The following is a 19,063-nucleotide window of genomic DNA, read 5'->3' as shown; positions in this document are numbered from 1 at the left end:
TCAGTAAATTTTATGAAATCTAAATACAGATCAAATATTTCTGATGAAAAATGAGCTACTTAATTTATAGGTGCTGTAATTGTGAAACATACACCACATATTGACAACTTAGCATAGAAAGAATTTGAAATCTTCAATAATTTTTGTATTGTCTACATGTTGAAATGCTAATGTTTTAGATATATTAGATTAAAATACATTATTTTCTCCTTTTTACTTTTGTAAGTAAAAAGAAATAGGTTACAAATGGTAAATATGTGACTTAGATTTCCTTCTATTGGCCAGTAGTAGTATAGACCATGAGGAATTTCCATCAAAGGATTTTTACTGTTAAAAATTTTTTTGTGTGAGGGCGCCTGGGTGGCTCAGTCGTTAAGCATCTGCCTTCGACTCAGGTCATGATCCCAGGGTTCTGGGATCGAGCCCCACGTCGGCCTCCCTGCTCAATGGGAAGTCTGCTTCTCCCTCTCCCACTCCCCCTGCTCATGTTCCCTCTCCCGATGCCTCTCTCTCTCTCTCTGACAAATAAATAAATAAAATCTTAAAAAAAATTTTTGTGTGAACTCATATTTGTAGCCTTGAGGTTTTTATTTAATACATACTTTAAAAATACACAAATAATATCTTACTTAACTACATTCATTCAGCATATTTATTAATAAAGTACTCTTCCAGGCAGTTTTGGGGTTATAGTAAGGATTACACTTCCAGAGCGTAATTGAAGAAGTAACATGTTAGGATGTAGTATGTGGCATAACAGATACAAATTGAAGCGTTGACTGCGTAAAAATGTCTTAGAAGGTTTTATGAAGGGCATATCATCTCCCTAAAATAGGGAGAATTTTGTGGTGAACCAGAGAAGGATATTCCAGATGGAGAAAATACAATTTTTTATATATTAAAAAAAGTTACAAGAAGAGTCAGAAGCATCTGGAGGATAGTTCATGAGGGGGGAGGTTTAAGGAGATAAGGCTAGAAGCTAAATTGGGGGATACTGACTGATAGGCTACTTAGTTTGAACTTTATGGATAAATGGAAATTAATGTTTTCAGTCTGGAAATTGATGTGTTTAGAATTATTTGGTATCATATATTTGGGAACTTCATGCAAATAAAGTCATGGAAACCATTTGAGAAAACTGCCAAAATCCATGTAAAAGTATCCTGAATCAGGATACTGAGAAGCATCTATGAAAGATAATACATAAGTATAAGCAATGGGATTTTGGTTACTGATTACATATGAAGGGAGAGAGGGAGAGTCATATTGAAGTTGGCCATGGGGAAATGGTAACACTTCTCATGGAAATAGGTAATAAAGGTATGGTGGGTGTTGAAGGGAATATTTAATAAATACTCATGCAGAGATACCAAATAGGCAGTTGGAATAGGGACATAGTGTGAGGTGGGTTGGAAATGATTGGTTTCGTAGTTGCTTAAATCCGTAAGCTGGGAAGTAATGATTGAGGTTTATAGGTATCAGTGAGATCCTCAGGGAACAGATACCAGGTGATAATAAGGTCAAGTTCCATTCTTCTTTCTTCCCCCTCCCCCCATCCTCCCACCTACCTCCCCCCCTGGTGACCATCGATTTGTTCTCTATAGTTGAGTCTGTCTTTTGATTTCTCTTTTTTTTCTTTGTTCATTTGTTTCTTAAATTCCACATAAGAGTGAAATCATATGGTATTTGTCTTTCTCTGACTTATTTCATTTAGCATTGTACTCTCAAGTCCATCCGTGTTGTTGTAAATGGCAAGGTTCCCTTCTTTTTTATGGCTGAGTAATATTCTGTTATGTGTATGTGTGTGTGTATATATATCTTCATTCATCTATCCCTGGACACTTGGACTGTTTCCATAATTTGGCTATTGTAAATAATGCTGCAGTAACCATAGAAGTGCATATATCTTTTTGATTTAGTGCTTTAATATTCTTTGGGTAAATACCCAGTAGTGGAATTATTGGATCGTGTGGTAATTCTATTTTTTATTTTTTGAGGAACCTCCATACTGTTTTCCACAGTAGCTGCACCTTTGCACTCCCACCAGCAGTGCATGAGAGTTCCTTATTCTCCACATTGTCATGATTTCTTGTGTTTTTGATTTTAGCCATTCTGACAGGTGTGTGGTGATATCTCATTGTGGTTTTGATTTACATTTTCTTGATGATTAGGTGTTTCATTCTTAATGACTTTGCAACCCTATATAGGTGGAAGCAGAGAGAAGAAACAAGAATGACCTATCAAAAAGGTGGGAAGGGCCAGGAAAAGCTAAGTATGTGGAAAGTTTTAATAACGGGGTGGTTTTAATGCAGTAGTTCTCAAAGTGTGGTCCCCAGACCAACAACATCACCATTACCTGGGAACTTGTTAGAAACATAAATTCTGTGGCGCCTGGGTGGCTTAGTCATTAAGTGTCTGCCTTCCACTCCAGTCATGATCCCAGGGTTCTGGGATTGAGTCCCGCGTCAGGCTCCCTGCTCCTCGGGAAGTCTGCTTCTCCCTCTCCCACTCCCTCTCCTTGTGTTCCTTCTTTTGCTGTCTCTCTGTCAAATAAATAAAAATCTTAAAAAAAAAAGTAAAGTTCAGAAATACAAATTCTTTTGTCCCATCTCAGACCTGCTGAATCCGAAACTGCGGGGATGAAGTTCAGTAAACTTTTTCAAAAGTTTTGAAAGAGATTTTGATGTGGGCTGAAGTTTGAATAAGTGTTGATACACTATAGTATGAATACTAGGCAGAGTATGAGGACTGAGAAAAAGCTAAGTTGGGACAGTCATTGTTAACTCTTGAGAAAATTTGTAGTATTAAATTGCTACCAGTACTGTTTATGCTGTTTAGTTTTTTTATGAATATAGAATGTGCATTTTATGCAATGTTTAGATAATGCATTTTAATCATATTATCATAGGGCATATACTTTTAAATCACATTAGTTGAGGTAATCAAAATAAAATGCATTCATTTTAACTGTACAGTTAATGAACTTTTATGAAAATATACCCTCTAACCACCACCCTGATCAGGATATAGAACACTTCGAAATCCGCAAAATATTCTCCCAGACTCCGTAGCAGTGTGTCCTAACCCTCTATGTGCCTCAGGCAGTCATTGTTCTGATTTGTATCACTATAAATTACTTTTTCTTGTTCTAGAACTTCATAAATGGAATAATATAGTATTTACTCTTTTGTGTCTGGACTCTTGCTTGACATAATATTTTCTAGATCAGGTCCACTTTGTTGCATGCATCAGTAGTTTGTCCTCTTTGCTGCTGAGTAGTCCATTGTGTGACTGTCTACAGTTTGTTTATCCCTTCACCCTTTGATGAACCTTTGGGTTGTTTCTCAGTTTTTGCTGTTGTGAATAAAGCTTCTAGGAACATTCTTAAGTCTTTTGTGGACTTGTTTGCATTTCTTTTGGTAAATCTGTAGGAATGGAATTGTTGGGTCATATACTAAGGGCATGTGTAAAAAGTTACACATGAAATTACCAAACTATTTTCCAAAGCAATGATAACATTTTATACTTCACAGCAGTGTAGAAGAGTCTGGTTTTTCCGCAGCCTTACCTACAACACTTGGTATTGGTAGTCCTTTGATTTTCATCATACAGTGAATGTGAATTGGTGTTTTATTGTAGATTTACATTTCCCAGATGACTGAAGATGTTGAGCTTCTTTTCATGTGCTTATGGGCCATTTGCGTATTCTCTTTTATAGTGTTTAAATCATTAGCCCATTTTAAAAATTGGATTGCTTTATTATTGAGTTCTCTTTTTATTTTTTCAGTGTAAATCCTTTGTGCTTATACACACACACATATATCCCAGTCTGGCTTGCTTTTTCACTTTCTTAATTATTTTGAGGAGTAGGAGTTTTAAATTTTAATGACTCCAGTTTATCAGTTTACTTTTTCTTTTATTGAATCTGGCTTTATGGAATTCTTTATTTGCCCTGGGGCAGTGAAAATTGTCTCCTAGAAATTTTATAGATTTAGGTCAGTGATCCATTTTGAATTAATTTTTGTGCGTGCTGTGATGCATCATTTAAGGTTAATTTTTTCCAGTTTTTAAACTTTCATCTCCAGTTATTCCAGCAGTACCATTGAAAACATTTTTTCCCCATTACATTGCCTTGACACTTTGTTAAACATCATTTGGCTATACACACAGACACATTCATATGCATGTACCTACATACATGAGTAGATGAGTCTGCTTCGGTACTCTGTTCTGTTCCATTGACCTATATATCTATTCTTATACCAACGCTATACTGTTTTGATTATCACCGCACTGAAGTAAATTTTGAAATCCAGTAGTGTAAGTTCTCTCAAATTTATTCTTTTCGAACATTGTTTTGGTTATTCTAGGTTCTTCCATTTCCAGATAAGTTTTAAAGCCAGCCTGTCAGTTTTTACCAAAAATAGCCTGCTAGGATTTTGATTGGAATTGTATTCTAACTATAGATCAATTTGGGGAGAATTATATTGAGCTTTTTAAAGTTAGCTTTTATTTGTTTTCTGATTTTTGTTTTCTGCTTTTCATTATTTTCTTCTACTTAATTTTGGTTTAATATACTCTTTTATAGCTTAAGATAGATGCTTAGATTAATGCTTTTAGACCTTTTTTATTTTCATATAAGCATTTAAAGCTATAAAGAGTTCTCTGAGCACTGTCTTGATTGCATCCTACACATTAATGTTTCCATTTTCATTTGGTTTAAAATATCTTCCCATTTCCTTTGCGATTTGTGATAATTAAGACTGGTATTATTTCATTTCCAAATAGGTGAGGAATTTTCTAGCTCTCTTTCTGTATTGATTGGTAGTTCTGTGATTTTAATTCTTTAAATTTCTGGAGATTTATTTTGTGGTTCGCATGTGGTCTATCTTGCTGAATGATGTGCACTTGAAAAATACATGTATTCTTCTGTTGGGTAAAATGTTTTAGAAATGCCAATTAGATGTTTGGTTGATAGTATTGGTCTGATTTTACTAGTTTCCTGCCTTGTTTTCTGTCAGTTACTGAGAGAGGAATTTTGAAATCTCCGAATAATTGTAGATTTATCTATTTTTCTTTTCTCTGTCTCTGTTTTTATTTTATCTCTTCTGTTGGTTTATTAGGTATCCTCCCCCTTTTTGGTTGCTCTGGGATTTACAATATGCATTTTTATATTATAACACTCTACGTATAATATAAAATCTTAAACAATATAATTCCATCTCCCTCTCCTTTTGTTTGTACTGTTGTCAAACATTTCTATATTTGTTTTCTTTTTTTTTTTTTTGCGGTTTGTTTCTTTTTAGAGGGGGGAGAAGGGGCAGAGAGAGAGGGAGATAGAATCTTAAGTAGGCTTCATGCCCAGTGCAGAATCCGACGCAGGCCTTGATCTCACAGCCCTGAGATCATGATCCAAGCCGAAGTCAAGAGTTAGATGCTTAACCTACTGAGCCATCCAGGTGCCCCCTTTTTTATTTTGTTTTAAAGTCATATATTTATTTGTTTGTTTGTTTGTTTTTAGTAATCTCTATACCGAGCATGGGGCTTGAACTCATGACCCTGGTATCAAGAGTTGCATGCTCTTCCAAGTGGGTCAGCTGGGCACTCTACCTTTTTTTTCCCCTTTATTTGTTTTGAACCCTAGACTACATGTTATTTTTGTTTAAAAGTTAGTTAACTTTTAAGGAAATTTAAAAACAAGGAGAAAAAAATTATTTTATATTTACTTACATATTTTTTATTTCTGGCATTCCTTATCTCTTTGTGTAGTTCTAGATTTCTGTGTGGTATTTTTTTTCCAGCCTCAAGAACTTCCTTTTTTTAAATATTCCTTATGATACTGATCCGCTGGCATCAAGTTTCCTCAGTTTCTGTGTTTCTGAAGATGTCCTTATTTCACCTTCAGTTTTAAGGGATATTTTTGCTGGATATATAATATAGGTTTCTCCCCCCTCCCCCTCCCAATATTTTGAAGATATTATTTCATTATCTTCTGGCTTACATTTTTTCTGAGAATTTGGGCATTAGTGTAATCTTTATTTCTCCTTATATAATGTATCTTTTTTCTCTGCCTGCTCTGAAAATTTTCTCTTTATCATTGAATTTCAACCATTTGATTACAGTGCCTTTATGTGGTTTTCTTTTGTATTTAAATGCTCAAGGTTTACTGAGCTTCTTAGATCTGTGGGTTTATAACTTTCATCAGATCTGAAAGATATTCTTGTCATTTCTTCAGATACTTTTTATATAATGATATGAGCCAGATTTGATATGAACTCTTAACTTCTTGGGGTCTGTTGCCCAGTGAACTGGTAATTTGATTTTGTTAATATGATATAGAGTTGTAAATGTTACTATACACTTAGCAGGTAAGGAGTGTATATATTTTTTCCTTGTTAGCAAAGAACTTAAAAACTGGTTTTGAGTAATGTTGGAATAACAGGCCAGGCCATATCTTTGCTTTTTATATTTCAAGGAGCAGGATGGGAGAGTATAATAAAATTTGTTTGATCTTGCTTTATGTTATATCTACATAAACCTTGTATAGGGTGAAGATTTGTCCATGAAGATGTCCCTTCCCTTTCTTTTTCAATCATATATTCAGGAGCTTGTTCTGAGTACCTTGGGTCCTAAGCCATAGGGAATATTACTAGCAGTGATGACTAGTGTCACTCTTAGGAACATTCTTTTGCCACTGAAGTCTGTGTGCATTTATTTCTCCTGTATAATTCATGCAAGAAAATATAGTAAACCTGTGTTATCTGAAAGTTGTCTTTATTAGAATTTTCTAAGAATTGGGATTCTCGGTTTGCATTGTGATGAGGAAGAGGGAGTGGAAAGAACAGCTAGAGAGACCTCTTGGGACAGAAACTGTACTAGCAGTAAAACCAGGAACATTTCCCGAAGAAGAGTTTTTTAGGTTTAAGGGAAAAGATCTGGATTGGTCTTATGTTGTTAAAAAGGGAAACTTGGAATAAATCATAAGCAATAAAATATTCACAATTTAGCTTTGATTATGTGAATTGTTGAAAATTGAAGTCTGTCATGAATCATGGAATAATGAATAGAAGGTTAGGATCTGGAATTCTGATATACCTGGATTTGAATTCCAGTCCTAGCACTTACTATCTTTGTGATCTTGGGCAAGTTTCCTAAAATCTCTGAGCCTTATTTATATATAAATTGGAAAAATAGGGGCACCTGGGTGGCTCAGTCAGTTAAGCATCTGACTGTCGATTTTGGTTCAGGTCATGATCCCAGGGTCATGAGATCCAGCCCTGCCTTCAGTTCTGCACTGGGCGTGGAGCCTGCATAAGATTCTCTCTCCCTCTGCCCATCCCCTCCTGTTCCCCATCCCTCCACACCATGCTCATGTTCACACTCTAAGAGAAAAAAAAAAAAAGGAAGGAAGAATAGTTATGTAGTAGTTATCACAGATTGCTATGAAAATTAAATTGAGAATGGTTTATGTGTTTCACTGGTCATTTTGTGGGTCCCCAATAATTATTAGGTGATTTTCCTTCTTGATATATTCACTTTAAATTTTATTCTTTCACTCAAGGACCTTTTTTCCTTTTAAACATGCAGTAGTTAAACGGGCCCCTATGGCATTGATGAGACTGTTCTCATCCTTTTGCTTTTCTTCCTTGAGTCTTTCCCATTCCATCCCATAAAAAGCATTTTATATATCCCATCTTAAAAACTCTTCTGACCCTCATATCCATCTCCAGCTACTGCCTCTCTTTCCTTGATAAAGATGTCTAAACTCGGTTTTAGTCTCAGTTCCTTTCCTATTTTCTATTGAAGTCAAACCATAGTCTTATGCCTCCAGTTCTCCACCAGAATTGTTCTTAACAAGGTCCTCAGTGGCTTCCACATTACTAAGTTGAATAGTCCGTTTTCAGGCCTCATTTTACCTGATGCATCAGCAGCACTTAATTGATTCTGTCCCCTTCTTGAAGCTCTTTCCTCATTTGGCTTCTAGGACACCACATTCAACAAATTTTCCTTCTGGGGCACCTGGCTGACTCATTCTGTAGAGCATGCGACTCTTGATCTCAGCGTTGTAGGTTTGAGCCTCATGTTGGATATAGAGATTACTTAAAAATAAAATCTTAAACAGACAAACAAATTTTCCTCCTAACTCTATGGCTTTTAGTTCTCAGTCCATCTACTGTTCTGTTCCCTTCTCAGCTTTGGCCTCTCAGGCATACCTCAGAGATATTATGGGTTCAGTTCCAGACCACCACAATAAAGTAAATATCACAGTAAAGCAAGTCAAATGAATTTTTTGGTTTCCCAGTGCTTATAAAAGTTATACTTACACATGCTATAGTTTAAGTGTGCAATAGCATTATGTCTAAAAAACCAATGCGTACACCTTACTTAAAAAATACTTTGTTGCTGAAAAATGCTAACCGTCATCTGAGCTTTCAGTGACTCGTAATTGTTTTGTTAGTAGAGTATCCTCCCTTGACGTTGATGGCTGCTGACTGATCAGGGTGGTGGTTGCTGAAGGTTGGGGTTGGCAATTTTTAAAAATAAGGCAGTGAAGTTTACCACGTCAACTGACTCTTCCTTTCCAAGTGATTACGCTGTGGCATGCAATGCTGTTTGATAGCATTTTATCTACAGTAGAACTTCTTCCAAAATTGGAGTCCGTCGTCTCAAACCCTGCCGTTGCCTTATCAGCTAAGTTTATGTAATATTCTAAATCCTTTGTTGTCATTTCCACAGTCTTCGCAGCATCTTCACCAGGAGTAAAGTTCATCTCAAGAAACTACTTTCTGTGCTCAACCATAAGAAGAAACTCCTCATCCATTCAAGCTTTATCAGTGGATTGTAGTGATTCACTCACGTCTTCAGGCTCCGCTTCTAATTCTTGTTCTATTTCCACCACAGCTGCAGTTACTTCCTCCACTGAAGTCTTGAACTCCTCAAAGTCATCCATGAGGGTTGGAATCAGCTTCTTCCAAATGGCTGTTAATGTTGATATTTTGACCTCTTCAGATGAATCTCGAATGCTGTTAATGGCATCTAGAATTGGGAATCCTTTCCAGAAGGTTTTCACTTGACTTTACCCAGATCCATCAGAGGAATCACTATCAGTGGCAGCTATAGCCTTGTGAAATATATTTTTTATTCATTTTTAAGATTTTATTTATTTACTTGACAGAGAGAGCACAAGCAGGGGGAGCAGCAGAGAGAGAGAGAGGGAGAGAGAAGTAGGCTCCCTGCTGAGCAGGGAGCCCAGTGCAGAGCTCAGTCCCAGGACCCTGGGATCATGACCTGAGTAAAGGCAGACACTTAACCAACTGAGCCACCCAGGTGCCCCTGAAATGTATTTTTTAAATACAAGTCTTGAAAATCTAAATTACTCTTTGATCCATGGGCTACAGAAAAGATGTTGTGTCAGCAGGCATGAAAACATTGGTCTTGTCCATCTCCCATCGGAGTTCTTTGGTGACCAGGTGTATTATCAATGAGCAGTAATATTCTGAGAGGAATCTTTCTTTCTGACCAGTAGGTCTCAACAGTGGGTTTACAGTAAACCATGTTGTAAACAGATGTGCTGTCATCCAGGCTTTGGTGTTCTATTCACAGAGCACAGAGGCAGAGTAGATTTAGCATAGTTCTTAAGGGCCCCAGGGTTTTTGGAATGGGAAATGAGCATTGGCTTCAACTTACAGTTACCAGCTGCATTATCCCCTAACAAGAGAGTCAACCTGTACTTTGAAGTTTTGAAGCCAGGCATTAACTTCTCCTCTCTAGCTATGAAAGCAATAAAATGGCATCTTTTTCCCATGTAAGCTGTTTTGTCTACATGGAAAGTCCGTTGTTTAGCCACCTTCACAAATAATCTTCGCTCTGTCTTCTGGGTAACTTGGCGCAGCTTCTGTATCAACATCTGCTGCTTCACCTTGTACTTCTGTTTTATGGAGATGGCTTCTCTCCTTAAACCTCATGAACCAACTTCTGCTAGCTTTCAGATTTTCTTCTGTAGCTGCCTTAAATCTCTCAGCCTGCACAGAATTGAAGAGAGTTAAGGCCTTGCTCTGGATTAGGCTTTGGCTTAAGGGAAGGTTGTAGCTGGCTTGATATATTTAGACCACTCAGACTTTCTCCACATCAGCAATAAGGCTCTTTTCATTTATCATTTGTGTGTTCACTGGAGCAGCACTTTTCATTTCCTTCAGAAACTTTTTTCTTCGAGTGTGCAAGTGGTCTGTTTTGTGCAAGAGGCCTTGCTTTTTGGCCTATCTAGGCTTTCATTGTGCCTTCCTCACTAAGCTTAATCATTTCTAGCTTTTGATTTAAAGTAAGAAACATGCGACTCTTTTCACTTGACCACTTAGAGACCATTGTAGAGTTACTAACTGGCCTAATTTCAATACTGTGTCTCGGAATAGGGAGGCCCCAGGAGAGGGAGAGAGATGGGAGAGTGGCGGGTTGGTGGAGCCGTCAGAACACACGCAACATTTATTGATTAAGTTTGCTGTCTTATATGGGGATGGTTTGTGGTGCCCCAGAACAATTGCAATAACATCAAAGATCACTGATCACAGAACATCATAACAAGTATAATAATAATAATATTATGAAAAAGTTTGAAATATTGTGAGAATTACCAAAATGTGGCAGACATATGAAGTGAGCAAATGCTGTTAGAAAAATGGTGCCAATAGACTTGCTGGACACAGGGTTGCCACAGACCTTCTATCGTAAAAAATGCAGCATCTGTGAAGCACAGTAAAGAAAAGTACAATAAAACAAGGTATGCCTGTATGCTGATGACTCCCAAATGAATATCTATACTCCAGAACTTTCCGTTAAACCCCCGACTCTAACTACCTATCAGTTCATTCCCTTGGATATATATAATAATCATCTCAGAATTACCATTGTTACCAAAAACAATAGCAAGAGCTTATATAATACCATGTGCCAAGCACTGTTGTCCCCAAACGGACTCTTCTCCATATACCGGCTTGTATCATCTTCCTTTTATTATTAAATGGCAAATCCAGTGTTCTGGCTGGCCAGGAATCTTTTTTTTTTTCTCTCTCTCTCTTTCTCTCTCTCTCTTTTTTTCCCCCTTCACTCAACAAATGTTGGTCAGAGTCTGATGACAGCTATCTTTATTGCTGCCTACTGGACCAAGACAGTTAATTCTCAGTATAGCAGCCAGGTGGAACCTGTTAAAATCTAGATTAGATCATGTCACCTCTTGCTCAAAATTTCCAAAGGTTTCCCTTGTCTCAGACCGTCTAGGTCAAGTTGGATGACTCAGTCAGCCAGTGGCTCAGCCTGACCTGAATGGTCCAAGACAACCTCACTCAAATGTCTGGACCCTCAACTGAGATGATCAGTAGGTGGGAAAACTGGGTCTCCTTTTTCCAACTGGTCTGTGATCCATCACGTGATGATGGTGTTAGCAAAAGAGCAGGCTCAAATGCGCAAGTGCTTATCAAGCTTGTTTGTGGCACATTTGGTGATGTCCAATTGGCCAAAGTAAGTTGCATGGCCAGCCTAGGGTCAGTTTGTGAAGGGAATTAATAAGGGTGCAGATGCCAGGTGGTGTGTGAGAGAGAGTACAAGCAGGGGGAGCAGCAGGCAGAGGGAGAACCAGGCTTACTGCTGAGCAAGAAGCCTGAGGTGGGACTTGATCCTAGGACTCTGGGATCATGACCCGAGGACGAAGGCAGACGCTCAACTGACTGAGCCACCCAGGCGCCCCTGGATTCTTTGATTTAAGTCAACGGAATCTTGTTGCTAGCTCTTTGAGTTAATTAACTTGTCCATTTTGCATATTATCCACCTACTCCACATCAGGAAGTAGTATTTTGCTTTTGCTTAACTTTAATTTATATGGTATTTTACATTATATAAAGGCTGTTTGCTCTTTTTTTTAAATCTAATTTTTGTTCCATGTCACCTATCAAAGTATATAGTCACATACTTGTTTTCTTCAAATCACCTCTGTACTTTGTCTTGTCATGTTGCCCTTACGTCATTTTTTTTCTCTTATTGCCATTTCCAATGAATCTGGTCTATGACATTAATATTTATTTTAATTCTAGTGTCTGTTCGTATTTTGCCTTTCATTTGTCTGTCTTTGGAATTCTGTTAACCTTCTCTTACCATTTTAAGTATGTGCAAGCATTTACTTCATTATGTCTTCAAAGGTAGTCTTACCTGATCATTTATATATTCAGATGCTAATTTTATTAAAAATTGCTTTTCTTTTGGGCACCTGGGTGTCATAGTCCATTGAGCATCCTACTCTCTCAGTTTCAGCTCAGGTTGTGATCTCAGCATTGTGAGATGAAGCCCTACATAGGGCTCTGTGCTTAGTGCTGAGTCTGCTTGAGGTTCTGTTTCCCTCTTCCTCTGCCCCTCCCACTCATGCTCGCACGCTCTCTCTCTCTCTCACAAATAAAAATCTTTTTTAAAAAATTGCCTTCCTTTATTTTTCCCTTTTTTTAATCTAAAAGGCATTTAGTTTTCATTTTTACTGTATTAAGTAAATAGTGTAATATAATCTTGTATTTTATTTCTAGAAGGTACAGGGTTGTTACATAGAAAGCGTTTTTTTTTTTTTTTTTCTCCAAAGGCATTGGGTTCGGTAGAGTTGAAAACCGTTGTTTTGGCATACCTCATCTAATATAAAAATTGAGGTGAGGGGGAAATGGTCTTCCAATTGTTGATGGGTTAATCTAAATTTCTTTTTTCAATTTAAATTCAGTCAGCCTTACTCTGAATTACTTGTTTTACTCACTTGGGTTATTGAATTTATCCATATTCCGTTGAGGTTTCAAATTTTATATTCCTTTTTTTTTTTTTTTTAAAGATTTATTTATTTGAGAGAGAGCCCACGAATGTAGGAGCAAGGGCAGGGGACGAGGGACAAGCAGACTCCACGCTGAGCGCAGAGCCTGACTCCAGGCTTGATCCCAGGACCCTGAGGTCATGGCCTGAGCTGAAATCAAGAGTCAGATGCTTAACCAACTAAGCTACCCGGGCGCCCCTCAAATTTTGTATTTCTGTAGAAATATGTAGTGTATTGTATGTACTATATAGATCCCAGTGTGCAGAAAACAATCTGAATTTCAGATAGCCAGGTAAATGATCATGGACTTCTCTAACTGACTGTATAAAATGGTAGATTTTCTGAACTAGAAGGAAGTATGTTGTTCCTGGTTATCAGATAAAAAACCTTTGAAATTGTTTTCCAGCAAGACTTTCAAGACTACTGTCAGTTTTGAGAAACTTTGAATTTTTAGTGTCTTGGCCTTTTGAGAGACTGTGTAGTCCAAACTAACATAAATTTACTTGATACTCGTTAGTCTGGCAGGCATAGTTAGGCACCAGGTATACAAAGTTGCACAGGACAGCCTCTAGTAGAGGAAATAACTTCATAATAGTGCTGAGTGCTGACATACAGGCGGGCGTTAAGATGTGCTGGGAGTGCTTGGCCATGCCAAAGCCCTCATATAGAAGAGTTTTAAATAAGAGAAGGGGTTAACCAGACAAGGAGGGAAGAAGGAGGGCATTCCAGGTTGAGTGAAAGAGCATGAGTACAGATACTGAGGAATAAAATAGCTAAGAACTGAAAGTAATTTAGTTTTATTAGGTCATAAAGTATTAAGTGGGGAGCTGTGGGACCTCACATGCTCTGCTAAGGAGCTTGGGTTTTATCATATGGTATTTTCTCAGTCTTCAGTAAAGTACAACTAAAGTCGTTGGAGATTGAATACATGCTTTTGAAGTAAGGGGACAAAGTCCACATGGACCTCCTGCATGTTTGAAATTTCTCTTAAGACTGGTGTTTTGTTGTTAAATATTATAAATAACTTTGTCTTTTATTCTAGAATTGATTAGTGTGAGTTCTTAGCTTCAATTTCCTAATTTATAGAATGAGAATAATAACACATCTTAGGATTGTTGGGAAGACTAATAACTATACTGATAACAGTGACAAAACAGCTAATATTTTCTGAGGGCATACTGAGGAACAGTCCTAAGTGCTTTATTTCTATTACCTCATTTAATCCTCAAAACATCTCAATGAGGTAGGTACATTTATTTATCTCCTTACTTCTAACAAAACTGGGGCATAGAGAAGTGATTTTCCTAAGGTTACACAGCTAGTTGTTGGCAGAGCTTGGTTTGAATGCACAGTCTGAATACAAGACGCTTAACTATTACATTATATTCCCATTCTTTGAGATCATGCATATAGAACATTTAGCACAGAATCTGCCACATAGTAATTGGAAATGTAAGCAATTATCAGCAGCCGATAATATTTACTTTGTTCAAATCTTTGAGTTACATTGATGTCCCTAAGAAATTTTGCTATGATTTTCTGTGGCTTGACTTACTCCCAGCATGCCATTAAGTGCAGACAGTGTGACACACAGGCCCTTGCTTTTAACCACTACCCTTTATTGCCTCCTCCTTCCTTGTGGATCAGTGTCCACATTATACTTTAAAATCCATGGCAGGGACCATATTTGTTTTGTTCATCATTGTATACCCAGTCCTTCACACTGTATCTGGTACATAGACATGACTAAATCATTGTTCAGTGAGTGAATAAAGATCTAAAAACCTGACATTTTTTAGCTGATCTTAGAATTTAAACATCATTCATACCACCTATAATTGTGGTTTAATTGCTTTACATGTTTTTCTGTTGGTAAACAGTCTAGTTTGGACCAACCATCTGGTACTGTGTTCTGTAGGGCACTCTCAGCTTGGAACGACAAAAACCCTGCTGGGTAACTAGTATTTGTTTGCCCTATAGAGACCAGTCAGCTTTCAGAGAGGGAGATTAGACAATACTTTGATCTAAAACTAGAATGTTAGAAATACGCAAAATAGCATTTTAAGATGTGTATTCTAAGAAACTTAATACAGAAAGAAAAAAGTATTTTTCATTTGCCTTTGACATTAAATCACTTCAAATAAAGAGAAAATAATTTAATTATTTTTCAAAGGAGTTCTCTGTTATTGTGGGTTAACTCATATTTTCCTCCTCTCCTCTATCTAGAATGTCTTAAACCATTCTACCTTATGAGAAATTGGATGTTCTTGCAGATAGTCATTGTGGGAGAAAACGTTTCATTTAAGTCCCAGATGAGGACCGGAAACTTGAAATCAGAGGAGCATCTGAAATCAAGTAATATTAGGTAGGATAAAAATTACAAGGGATTTCTACATGTTTGTATTCCTTTTAGAGATGTATGTTAAAGTATGCATATTCTATGAGTGCTAATGGAAGAATTAGAGACTTTGTGAAGCATTTGCTATTGGCCAGGATGGGAGATGGGAGATGGGAGATGGGAATGCTAAGTTTTTTTTTTTTTTGTTTTTTTTTTTACTTATGTGGCTTCATGAGAACTTTGGCATATGTTTACTTTGTCATGAGCATTTATATCTTGTAGTTGAAGGAAATTTTTAAAACATTTACTAATGTAAGTCTAAGACATTTTTATGTTTATGAGGTCTCTGAATATTCATGATAAGTGTAGGGACATGTGATATATCTTATAGGTTGTCCTTTAGTATGAAAATTCCTGTGTTTTCGGTTCTATATATAACAATTCATTTGAGCGCAGGGAGCATCATCTCTTAACTTAGTTCTCTGTGTCTGCCTGGATACAGTCCAGCCTCCCAGATGCCTATAGAAATAGGTACATGATTGCACGCTAGAGAAGCCCTCTCTAACCACATGGTGATTTAGAAACTGTTATCACAGCAGCTTGTAATGACAGTTACATTGACAGAATGTGTGAAGGTATCTGATCTCAGAGATATGGCTTTTAAATGAGAAGCGATAGTTGCCCCTAGAAGTTGATACCATGACAATGACAGCTATAGCCGGGCTATTCCAGAAGCCTTGCTTTACTGTGCAGTGCTTAAGAACTCTGGAACCAGACTATAGGTGGAACCTAAGCTCTGCCACTTCCTAGTTGTGTGACTTTGGGCGAGTTGTTTAACCACTCTGTGCCTCTGTTTCCTTGTCAGCAAAATGGGGATAAACTTACTACTCACCTGATAGATTTGTTGCGTGATTTAAAGATTTAATAAAATATGAAAGCATGTAAACGGGACCTAGCAAATACTAAATGATCAAACTCTATTATCATTAGGCTATTAGTTAATTCTTAACAGAGGAGTTTAGAGTCTATAGCCCATTATTGTAACATTTCTGTATTTTATAATTTGCTTCATCTGTTATCAGGTCCAGTATTTAAAATGTATTTGTTTAAGTTATGTAATCAAAACTATTTGGAGAGAAGCAAAAAAAGAAACTATTTTGCAACTTTGATGTATCTATCTCTGGTTTCATTTTCTGTACATACTAAGAACTTGTCATCATGACGTGTAAACAGTTTCTCTTTCTATTGTCCTTTAGCATTATATGGTAGTAGATGACAGGATTTTTGACCCCCATCTTGGAATGTTGTTTTCTTCAACCCTGTGTTCTGCTTCAGAAAGGATCCTGTGTCAGGAACCAGATTAGCAAAAGTAATTTGGTGGTCACTGAAGTGTTGGTGTTATAATCAGATTACAGTCCCCCTCTTGGAGTTTTCACTTATGTTCTTTATGTAACTTACTGATTGTTTTGTTTATTTCTTATAGCAACTCTGAAAGGGAGTTTGTTTCCCTGTTTTACAGATGAGGAAATTGAAGTGTCTTGGAAAGAAGCTCCAGTGTACCACTACCAATATGTAGGAAACCCACATTTAGACTTTTTTTATTCTGTATCACTTTTTGTTAAAGAAAATTGCCTCTTCTTTGTGTGCATTTTACCATTCATTAATTCAACAAAATTTTAGTAAATAGCTACCATATACCAGACATTATTCTAGGTGTTAGGGATATAGCCCTGAACACTGTCCTCTCCCTCATGTCTAATCCATATGGCCCGCATAACTTTTTCTCAGTTATTTTCTTCACCTTTGGTAAGGCTTCCTTTCCTATTCATTTTGTAATTGTCCCAGATATTCACCATTCTCTTCAGTTTATCTACCTCTTATGTTCAGACACTGATCTGATCTCCTACTTTATCTCTGAAGTGAAGCAGTGAGTGTAGCTGTGAATTCTCTTGACATCTCTTCACGCCACACTACTCCCAGATTCTTCTAGCACATTTCCATCTAAACTTACCTCCCTCCAATTTCATCCTGCCTCTTTTTCAAAGATAGTCTTGCCTCCTGTCTTATTAATCATATTCTCATTTCCTTCCATATCTTCCAGAACCATGCTCTGTCAGTTTTGTTCTCACTTTCTTAGGTCTTCAACCTATTCTATTCTCCTAGCTTCATTTCTTCATTTTAAACATGTTTAAGTCTCTACCATTATAAAAAAGAAACTTCTCTTTATCATGGCCCTCTTCCCTTTTTCCTCACTGCCTAGCATTTTAATTGAACTAAAGTTCTCTCCCCCCCCCTTCTTTTTGAGAGAGGGAGAGAGAGCCTGTGCAAGCAGGATGAGTGTCAGAGGGAGAGAGAGCGTCTTAAGCAGGCACTGCACTAAGCGTGGAGCCTGACTTGGGGCTCAGTCTCATGACCCTGAGATCATGACCTGAACAGAGATCAAGAGTGGGATGCTTAAACATCTGAGCCATCCAGGCTCCCCTAAACTTCTCTTTCTTATTTGTTCCCTAGTCCCCTGCAATTGGACATTGTCTCTTTTCTGGCAGGGCTATCATTGACCCTTATTTCACCAAATCCAACCCGCTTTCCAGTCCTTATAGTTATCTGCCCCTTAAGAATGAATATAGGTCTTTCTCTGTCTGACTTCACTTAGCATGATACACTCTAGGTCCATCCATTTTGTTGCACACAGCAAGATCTCATCCTTTGTGTGGCTGCATGATCTTCCATTGTGTATACATGCTACATCTTTATCCCTTCATCTATGGATGGACACTTGGGTTGCTTCCATATCTTAGCTGTTGTAAATAATGATGCAATAAACATAGGGTACATACATCTTTTTGAATTAGTGTTTTAATTTTCTTTGGATACATACTCAGTAGGAATTGGATTATATGGTATTTCTGTTTTCAGTTTTTGAGGAACCAAGGAACCATGTGATTTCACTTACATGTGGAATCCAAAAAAAAAAAAAAAAAAAACAACCAAAAAACAAATGAATAAACAAAAAGCAGAATCAGACCTATAAATAGATGGTTGCCAGAAGAAAAAGGGATGGGGGAACAGGCAAAATGGGTGAAGGGGAGAGAGAGAGAGATACAGACTTCCAGTAATGGAATGAATAAGTCACAAGAATAAAAGGTACAACATAGGGAATCTGGTCAGTGGTATTGTAATAGTGTTATATAGTGACTGTAGGTACACTTGTGAGCATAGCATAACAGATAGAGTTGTTGAATCACTGTGTTATACACCCAAAACTAATGTAGCATTGTGTGTCACCTATACTAAAAAAAAAAAAAAAAAAAAAATCATTGAAAGCTAGCTTCTCCCTTCTGCCATCTGGGCAATTACATTTTCTCTTATGGTTTTAACTATCACCAACGTCCTGGTCACTCCAGTACTATACCCCTAGTCTTGATGGCTCCTCTGTGCTTGACACTTATCTCTAAGTTTCCTGCTTCTGCACCTCTGTTTTCTCATATACCCAGCTATCCAAGCTAACAAATGGAATGATTTGGACTGTTTTCTCTGCTTTAGCTTTCCTTCCACTAATTTTACTTCCAGGTATTTTTTGAATCTAGGTTTTTTGTCCATCTGTATTGTCATTTCCTCCCTTCCAGTCTTGGCCCTTTTAAAATCCATCTTTCATGCATGTTGTTGTAATCTTTTAAAAATAAAATTCTGACAATGCTGTGCTCCTACTTAAAACTCAGCCCTGGTTTCCTATTACTTAAAAGACAGAATCTGAGCTCTTTAATGTGTCATGCAGACTCTCACAGTCTGCTCTCTGCCTTGGTCTCCAGCTCATCTCCTGTGGCTTTCTACCTTATATTTTATGTTCCAGTCTCCCACCTTCACTGACTTAGCTTAGCTCTTATTATTGTGCTACT

The 19,063-nt window shown here is 37.3% G+C and overlaps 1 protein-coding gene across 3 annotated transcripts in view; it reads left to right on the top strand.

Annotated features, from left to right (window-relative positions):
• Positions 1-19,063, top strand: part of SMG7 (SMG7 nonsense mediated mRNA decay factor) — an 87,277-nt gene that overhangs the window by 20,941 nt on the left and 47,273 nt on the right. Inside the window, exon 2 of one of the 3 annotated variants that reach the window (XM_040636296.1) lies at positions 15,056-15,194. The exons of the other annotated variants lie outside the window; for them this stretch is intronic. Coding sequence (XP_040492230.1) covers positions 15,079-15,194 — 116 coding nt within the window. The 5' untranslated portion in view covers positions 15,056-15,078. The remainder of the gene's footprint in view (positions 1-15,055; positions 15,195-19,063) is intronic. 3 annotated transcript variants of the gene reach the window in all.

The sequence above is a fragment of the Ursus maritimus genome, unplaced genomic scaffold (assembly GCF_017311325.1).
Source record: "Ursus maritimus isolate PB19 unplaced genomic scaffold, ASM1731132v1 scaffold_2, whole genome shotgun sequence".
Classification (NCBI taxonomy): Eukaryota; Metazoa; Chordata; class Mammalia; order Carnivora; family Ursidae; genus Ursus; species Ursus maritimus.
This window is presented reverse-complemented; position numbering and strand designations above follow the sequence as displayed.